Source organism: Hibiscus syriacus, unplaced genomic scaffold (genome assembly GCF_006381635.1).
Source record: "Hibiscus syriacus cultivar Baekdansim isolate YM2019G1 unplaced genomic scaffold, ASM638163v2 tig00013680_pilon, whole genome shotgun sequence".
Lineage (NCBI taxonomy): Eukaryota > Viridiplantae > Streptophyta > Magnoliopsida > Malvales > Malvaceae > Hibiscus > Hibiscus syriacus.
The window spans coordinates 431161-440022 of record NW_024062306.1 but is presented as its reverse complement, the minus strand read 5'-3'; the positions used below and the strand labels follow the sequence as shown (position 1 = coordinate 440022).

Sequence of the window (8862 nt, the reverse complement as noted above, 5' to 3'; positions counted from 1 at the left end):
AATTCTATTGATAACATCTAAATAGTATTAATTTGGATCTCCTGATAACATCAGAAAAATAGATAAGATCAAATTATGGAAAAATGAAATAGAGAGATTAAATCTCAAATTTCAACATGATAAAGGGACTAAAACCACAATTAAACCTAATATTTTGATACATTCATGGGGATGTGTTTTATATTTATATATATAGTATTTGTTTACTTCGGAGGCACCCACCTTTGCTTAAACTGTTGATAAGCCCACATTAATCAAGTTTTAATGTTATTTAAGTTACCTTAATTATAAGAAATCAATTCATCTGCTCCAACCGTTGACCAAGATTAGTTGGCATGTTCTCATTCCTCATCTTCATCTGACGATGACGAGGCAATAACCCAGTGGTTACCGGTTCCACACTGGTCTGCTTTTAGCATTGGAGTTAGCCACCAAATCAACCACTTTTCTTTCTGGTAACCCCAACACCAAAACTGCCAAACTTTTCATATAATAAGGCTTCACTGAGAAAAAAAAGCTGTGGAGAATCTCAATTGAACTCAAAGGCTAAAACTTTTTGCAAAGTTCTCTTCTCTATGCACTGCATCACTTCCCTCTCTTCGGTGCTTGAAGAAGGAAAGAAAGGAGGTAAAAAACAACCCTTTTTTTAAAAGCTTTCTTCTTTCATTTTTGTTTGTTGATTCTTGGGAAAGACTAGGTATTTCTATGTGAATAGAAGATAGTGAATTTGTATATATTTGAAGAAGAAAAAAGGTGAAGGAAAATTACCATATGGTATAATAGTGATTATACAAACATGCGTGGTCTTAAGGTTATAGAAAGGTTCAAAAGCACTCAAGTTCATGCCTTGAATCCACCAGATACCACTGTTGTTAACACTACTGCCTCTTCTTCCACATCCAGTAAGCTTGGTAATCATAGAGTCAACTTTATAAGGTCAAAACTCAAATCCCATAAGGCCTGCTCCGTCTCAAGAGCTAAAACACTGCTTCCTTTCGGTCTCCCTAGAACTGACCTTCTTGAACCACCCATAGAACCTCACTTGAAACCCGTTAAGTTGATAGAAACGTTAGCCGACCTTTACCGTCGGTTCAAGGCTTGTTCAGAATCGGGGAAAGCTTTTATATGCATTGAGCAGTACTCGGTTTTGAGTAGCCTTGGTGATCCCAAGTTAGTGAGAAGGTGCCTCCGTGCTGCGAGGCAACATGCCTTTGATGTGCACTCGAAGGTAGTTTTATCAGCTTGGTTAAGGTATGAGAGGAGAGAAGATGAGCTTGATGGTGTATCACCAATGGATTGTAGTAGGTTCATTCTTGAATGTCCAAAGGCTGCCCTGGTATCCGGGTACGATCCAAATTCAATTTATGGCCATTGCAAGTGTTATGAAGAGTGTACTACGCCCTCTGAAGCACAATTTTCCGAGGCGAACGAGTTCTTGACATTGGAAGAAGATAGTGATATCTCCTTTTGTGTTGGCAATGAAGAAATTAATTGTGTTAGGTTCAAAATTGCTGCACTTTCAAGCCCATTTAAGGCAATGCTATACGGGAGTTTCATGGAGTCAAAAACTTATAAAATTGATTTCTCACAAAATGATATCTCTGTTGAGGGGATGAGAGCCGTGGATTTGTACAGTAGGACAAGGAGGGTGGACTCATTTTCTCCCGAGATTGTTCTGGAACTCTTATCTTTTGCAAATAGGTTCTGCTGTAAGGAAATGAAGTCTGCTTGTGATAATCATTTGGCTTCTTTAGTCAGTTCCATGGAGGATGCTTTGGATCTTATCGAGTACGGGTTAGAAGAAAGGGCAAATGTTCTAATAGCTTCATGTTTGCAAGTGTTGCTAAGAGAGCTCCCGAGTTCTCTTTATGACCCGAAAGTGATGAAAATATTTTGTAGCTTTGAGGCTAGGGAGAGATTGGCTTCAGCAGGGCATGCTTCTTTCCTCTTGTATTATTTCCTAAGCCAGGTGGCTATGGAAGAAAACATGCTGTCAAATGCAACAGTTATGCTGTTAGAAAGGTTGAGAGAATGTGCCATGGAACAGTGGCAAAAGGCTCTAGCTTTGCATCAACTGGGTTGTCTGTTGCTTGAGAGGCAAGAGTACGGAAGTGCTCAATGTTGTTTCGAAGCAGCTAGTGAGGCGGGTCATGTTTATTCGTTAGTTGGTATGGCAAGATGTAGGTACAAGCAAGGGCAACAATATTCAGCCTACCAGTTGATGAGCTCACTTATCTCCGAGTATAAACCTGTTGGGTGGATGTATCAAGAACGGTCTTTATATAACATCGGGAAGGAAAAGATTGTGGATTTGGACACTGCAACTGAATTGGATCCCACCCTGCCATTCCCATACAAATATAGAGCAGTCTCAAAGGTAGAGGAGAAGCAAACTATGGCTGCTATTTCAGAGATTGACAGAATCATCGGATTCAAGCTTGCACCCGATTGCCTAGAATTACGAGCTTGGTTCTTCATAGCAATTGAGGATTATGGAAGTGCTTTGAGAGACATTAGAGCACTGTTAACTTTGGAACCAAATTACAAAATGTTCCATGGGCAAGTAAGAGGTGATATGTTGATCGAGCTCCTGAACCATAAGGTCCAGCAAGGAAGTCAAGCTGACTGCTGGATGCAACTTTATGATCGATGGTCTTCTGTAGATGATATTGGCTCTCTAGCTGTCATTCACCAGATGCTGGTTAATGACCCTCGAAAAAGCTTCCTTAGATTTCGGCAATCTCTTCTACTTTTGAGGTAAGCTTTTTGTTATCAAGTTTTTGTTTACCGAATTTCTTATTGAAATGCAATTCTTGACCTTCATGAGGGTTTTTAGTAAGGTTTTTCATTTCTAGAATCCTTCTGTCTTTAGAATATCAATCGTGTGTTTTCTGAAATCCATTGTAATTCAGTGCTGTCCTGTAATGGGAATGTGCCACTTTAAGCTTAGAGAATAGGCGTATGATTGCAGGCTAAACTGTCAGAAGGCTGCAATGCGGTGTTTGCGATTAGCTCGTAATCTTTCTAGTTCTGAGCATGAAAAGTTAGTTTATGAAGGATGGATTCTATATGACACTGGCCATCGTGAAGAAGCTCTTGCTAGAGCTGAGAAGTCCATTTCGATTCAGAGGTCGTTTGAAGCCTTTTTCCTGAAAGCATACACGTTAGCAGACTCCAGTTTGGATCCTGAATCTTGTTCTTATGTTATTCAGCTTCTGGAGGAAGCCCTTCGATGCCCTTCAGATGGTATCCGGAAAGGACAAGTGAGTAAATTGTTGCTTGGACTCCATTATTAAACGATCATATTCATACTATTTTTCTGTTTTTGGTGATATTTTACAGGCACTCAATAATTTGGGCACAATACTTGTGGATTGTGGTAAATTAGATCAAGCTGCAACCTGCTATATGAATGCCCTTGAAATCAAACACACAAGAGCTCATCAAGGCTTAGCACGTGTATATTTTTTAAGAAATCAGCGGAAAGCTGCATACGAAGAGATGACCAAACTAATAGAGAAGGCACATAATAATGCATCGGCTTATGAAAAACGATCCGAATATTCTGATCGTGAGATGGCAAAGAATGATCTCAACATGGCCACAAAACTGGATCCACTAAGAACTTACCCCTACAGATACAGGGCAGCTGGTAATTTTCAATCTCTTTTTTTTTTCTCTGTTTCTTTAATTTGATTCAAAGGAAAACTATCATCATAAGAAAGGGCATGAAACTCATATTTAATTACTTTTTGTTAATACATATGTATATGTATATATGATCTGATAAATTTCAAAGTACTGACATGCTGCATTATATAATTACTTTGTTAGTGTTAATGGATGACCAAAAAGAAACCGAAGCAGTTGATGAGCTTACAAAAGCCATAGCTTTCAAGCCTGACCTGCAAATTCTTCATCTTCGAGCGGCGTTTTACGAGTCAATGGGTGATATGAAGTCAGCTCTCCGTGATTGTGAAGCAGCACTCTGCTTGGAACCGAACCATATGGACACGATTGATCTATATAATAGAGCACGAGACCAAGCCATCAATCCACAAGAAATGTAAGAGGCATCATTGCTATTACATTTCTGATAAACTTGTTGATTTAGCCTTCGGTTAAAAGGAAAAGAATCATGGATTCTTTCACACCTAGCTTCTGAATGACTTCACCATGAAAAGGAAAAACCCGGTGGGAGCTGCTTGCAAGTTTTGAGCAGCCTTATAGAATCAGGTCTACCTTGCCACGCAAGAAACGATTTAGACATGTAGGTTAAAAGGGCTTACACACTATTCATTGCTTGCAAAAAGAGATGGTATGAAGTTTATAAATATGTATCTTATCATTGGAGAAGATCTTGTCATCTCTTTAGTTCATACTGTATATTTTCTGTTCAGTTTCGATTTCATACAATTTGAAAGTTCTTCCTCCATGTTTCCCTCTCTTCCTTTTTTTTATTTCCGAGTAGCAAGTTCGTTGATCACAAGCATGCTTCTTAAGGGACAATGACCCCTGATAATGATTAATTCTAAGGGCGGTAAAATGAAACTTTTGCAAATATGAATATTTAGCTCAAAATTCAGTAATTTCATTGGAGAGTGAGAAGAAGCCATTTGGTGCAGCACTGTAGAGGGTAGTAAAATGTGGCAAGAAATCGACAGGCCACCATACAAAAACCGACAACAATTTGTTAATTTATGTTTGGATGGTAATGGGAATACTTTGAAGTAGTAGGTACAAGAAAAAAAGTGTGATAGAGGGGCATGGCTATCTTATTATAACTCGACACATGGAGGGGCTCAGTGACCAGGCCACCACCATACGTGCTACGGGGTGCAAAGGCCTTGTGACATGCTCTCTTTGTGGACCACAGTTTCTTAAAACATAAATGTTTCTAGTTGTTGGTTTTTGAGTAGAATCGGACTCGTTTTGAAGAGACCAGACAATCTCCCCTGGTGCAATACGAAATGTCCCATTGTCTTTTTCAAGATGAGACATCTTCTGTTCTGATAATTGATGTTTCTAGCAATATATATGTAGTTGGTGTAACACTTTGGACAAATTTGTTGATTTTGGGTTGGGTGAATTTCGATTTATTCAATTCAGGTTTTAATGAATCATTTTAGGTCAACTTAATTTTAGGTTGGAATCTTTTCGAATTTGGTTAATTTGAAAGTTGAGATAATTTTTGAGTTAGAGTTTATTCAAGTTCTAATCACTACAAATTTGAATCACTATCGAGTTCGAGATAATTCAAGTTCGATTGTTAACTTTAATAATCAAATTCAAAATTTATCAAATTGGGTTTCAAGTTCCTATCAAAATTTGAGATCTCCATTATTGGTAAGGTTTTGAGATATTGCTCTGCTTTCCTAACCTTTCCCAAAGGCATGGCCCAAAACTAATGCCCAAAGGGATTCCCTAAAATCAGTTATTCAGAGAATTCCAGTCCAGTCCAGTCCTCAAAGGTTACATCTGATGTGAATTCAAAGTATTATCTTTACTGTTATTTCAAGTTATCAGGGAGAAGAGGAGATAATGTTGTCTTGCCATTCAGGCAACAACCATAGTAGTAAAATACAAGTCATGTCAAGGTCAAAGGTCCATTGGAGCAATATAGCTGATTTAGCCATAGATTACAATTACTAAAGGTTTGCAGGCAAACCGACTTGAAATGTTTGTCTCTTCTTTGGACTTAATCCCAACCAAATTGTACAATGACCTCCATCTCGGACATAAATTCTGGCAACTGATCATAGTTTTTAATTACAGTCTTGGAGGCTATGTAATGTATCTTGCCAGCTAATTTCTATTATGAACAAATGATTAAACATTAAGCATTCTCTAGCTTCATTTAATAAACCTGTTGAGCTTTAGGTAACAAGATAAGTACCCAGCATCTCTTTTGATAGATACGTGCGCACACGGTCAAGGTTTTGCTGCCATCAGTCTTTCACGTTGAAAATTAAGGAAAAGAAAAGAAAAGAAAAGTGCCAACATTCTGTTTAGTTCAATGCGCATTTACCAATTATGATAAATACCAAAGTATGAGTTCATAGCGAATAATGGGGAAAAGAAAAGGAAAAAAATCCCTAGCCATTGACACAAACGTAAGCCTGTTAAATCCTTTTCAATGTTCACTACAGAATGGGAGGAAATGAGTTAAGAAAAATGACAGAAGAAGAAGGTTAGCTCTTACTTGTTGGCCTCTTATGTAACAAACCCATTGCTTTGTCCTTCAGTTTCGTTAAGACCCATTCTCCCCAAAAAGGATTAAAACCCAAAAAAAAAAACTACAATTAGTTAAAAATAATAATTGATTTTTAGAAGGGCGCATAAGAGCAAGCAAGGCACCTGATGAGGCCATTTTCTTTACAGTAAGTACAAGCCTTGATCTCCTCAGACGCCATTGCTAGCGTTACATCCGTCGCACAATACGAACCTGTAACCGCCGCAAACGCCGCAGTTGCAGGGTTCGTCCGCCGACAGTCCCTCCATTAACTTCTTAAGCTCGCCCGTCTCGTGTAGCTGTTTGATCTCCTCAGCCCCTCCCACGTATTTCCCTCCAATGAAAATCTGCGGCAAGGTCAACTTGCTTTTACAAGGATCCCTTTCAACACGTTCAAGAACCGGGAATCCATAGACAAATCCCGCTTGTCGATGGAGACTCGGAATCCTAGAAGGATCGACCAGACGGTCTTGCAATCCTCGAACGTCGACCGAAGCACACGAAGGCTGGTGAAGTAAACCACAATGCGGTTATCGGAGTCCGGGATCGAAATGTATCGATCCGGGAATTTCCCATTGGATTCGGACACGGTGGAAAACATTAACGGTTCTTTTGGCTGCGGGGGAGAGAGAAGAAGGAGAAGAATCGCCTGCGCAGAGGTGTTGGATATCTTTGAAAGAAGAGCAGGGGAAAGGAGGCGACGTGTTAAGAAACAGCACTGGTGACTTTTTGTTGCCCCACGGCCGCCACATTTGTTTGCGGTTGGAATGTAGAAGAAAACAAACTCAATTGAAATTGAAAATACCATGAAACAAAGAAAGTAGCAGTTTACTTGAGGGGAAGAAGGGCAATGATTGAAGGAGGGAGTGCAAAATCGTTTTTATTTTCATCTCTGGGTGAAGGTTGTTGAGAGGGTGAGTTTATTCTTAGAAGGCGGCCTTTTGGAATTAGGTGGGATATTTTAGTTATCTTCCGTTAAAAAAAAGGAATTGCTGACGTAATAATTTTTTATTTTTTCAATTATAATTAGGAGCGTAAATGAATCAAATTTGAACGAACAATGTTATGTTCGTTTATCTTTTTAAGGTGTTTGTTTTCGTTTAAATTTTTAATATTGTGTTCGTTTATTTATTTTTGAAAGTGTACGCGTTCGTTTACATATTGTCTTTGAACATGTTCATTTAATGATCGCAAACGTGTTCATTTATATGTTCACGAACTTGTTCATTTAGTGTTCACAAACATGTTCGTTAAGTGTTCTTTTAGTTCGTTTAGTGTTCTTTTATCATTAGTTTATATATTCAATTTTTAATTTTATCCTATCATTTGCAAGATAAAAAAAATGATAAAATTACACCACTAGTGCTTAAACTCCTTAAAATCCACAATTTAAATTTGAACTTTTATCATGTATTCAATTTAGTCTCTACCTTCACCAATATTTAAAATGAAAAAAAAAGGAAAAAGAGAATCGGGTAAACGAGCATGTTCATAAACATAAATAAACAAGCTTATAAATGAGCTTGTTCGTGAACATAAACGAACCGAACACACCTCTATTCGTGTTCGTTCATTTATTAAATGAACATAATTTTTTTTGCTCATACTCGTTTATTTAGCTTAACAAACAAACATAAACGAACGTTATACGAACGGTTCAAGAACAGCTCATCAAACACTCTTTTCATTTACACCTCTAATGATAACGTGACATTAATTTATGAAATATCAGTATTACCATTAATTTTTTAACGACGGATGAATGAAATGTAACATTAAGTATGATTTTTTTTAAAAATTATTAAATGATTAAAACAAAACCATTGAATTGAAATAGATAGATGATTGAATATGTTGTTTACCCTAATCTTAGTTTCACTCATATTTCCTCTTGAAGTGTATATACTCGTAAATATTACCATGAATGCGTTCTCACTTCATATGCGACTGAGATTTCTGAATCTGCAAGTAAATTGAGAATATCAAGATAGAAGGGAAACATTAAAAAGAGAGGGAGACAAAGTGGTGTTTGGGGACCATAATTGATGGTTGATGCACAAGTGAAGTGTTCACTCCAAAAAAACCAAAATTTATGTTTTCGTCTGCTTTACTCTATAAACGACCCTTCAACTAAAACTGGATTCTCAACGGCGTATACTTAAATTCAGAAAGTACAAAATGAGTCAAAATTTTAGAACTCGATATCTCTAAGAAGAACAACACTCTCTTTTATCACTTAGATCGTTTGATGGGTTAATCAATTCACATTTATCCTCTAACCTCTAGTATTTATTTAAATAGATAATAACTTTAATACAAAAGAAATTTACATAGGAAAAAATCTACTCAAATTAAATTTCTTACTTTTTCTAATTGTAAAAGTATAGTTTTGTATTAGTGTTGTTTTGTACGAATTCAACAGATATGTACTTGTTTCTTTCTGGCCAAAGGTGGATTATTTGGCCCGGGCACCCAAACTTTTAATTTGGAATCTGTAGTAATTGCAACAATTCTCATAAAACTTGTCAAACATAATTTTTTAATGGGTCGTGTCAGGTAGGCCCCATAATCAAAATAAATTTAATATATCTTGAGGCGTGACGATTCCTAATGAAAAATATTTTTTCTAA

At 37.2% G+C, this 8862-nt stretch overlaps 1 protein-coding gene and 1 pseudogene across 1 annotated transcript; one reads left to right on the top strand and one right to left on the bottom strand.

Annotated features, from left to right (window-relative positions):
- The first annotated feature begins 531 nt into the window (after positions 1–531).
- LOC120206316 (ethylene-overproduction protein 1-like) lies at positions 532–4306 on the top strand. Its single transcript, XM_039206002.1, has 4 exons — positions 532–2757; positions 2972–3263; positions 3343–3652; positions 3835–4306. The coding sequence occupies exons 1-4, from the start codon at positions 797–799 to the stop codon at positions 4068–4070; spliced, it is 2799 nt and encodes a 932-aa protein (XP_039061933.1). The 5' UTR covers positions 532–796; the 3' UTR covers positions 4071–4306.
- A 2096-nt stretch (positions 4307–6402) lies between these two features.
- On the bottom strand, positions 6403–7021 carry LOC120206276 (annotated as a pseudogene).
- Positions 7022–8862: the final 1841 nt, after the last annotated feature.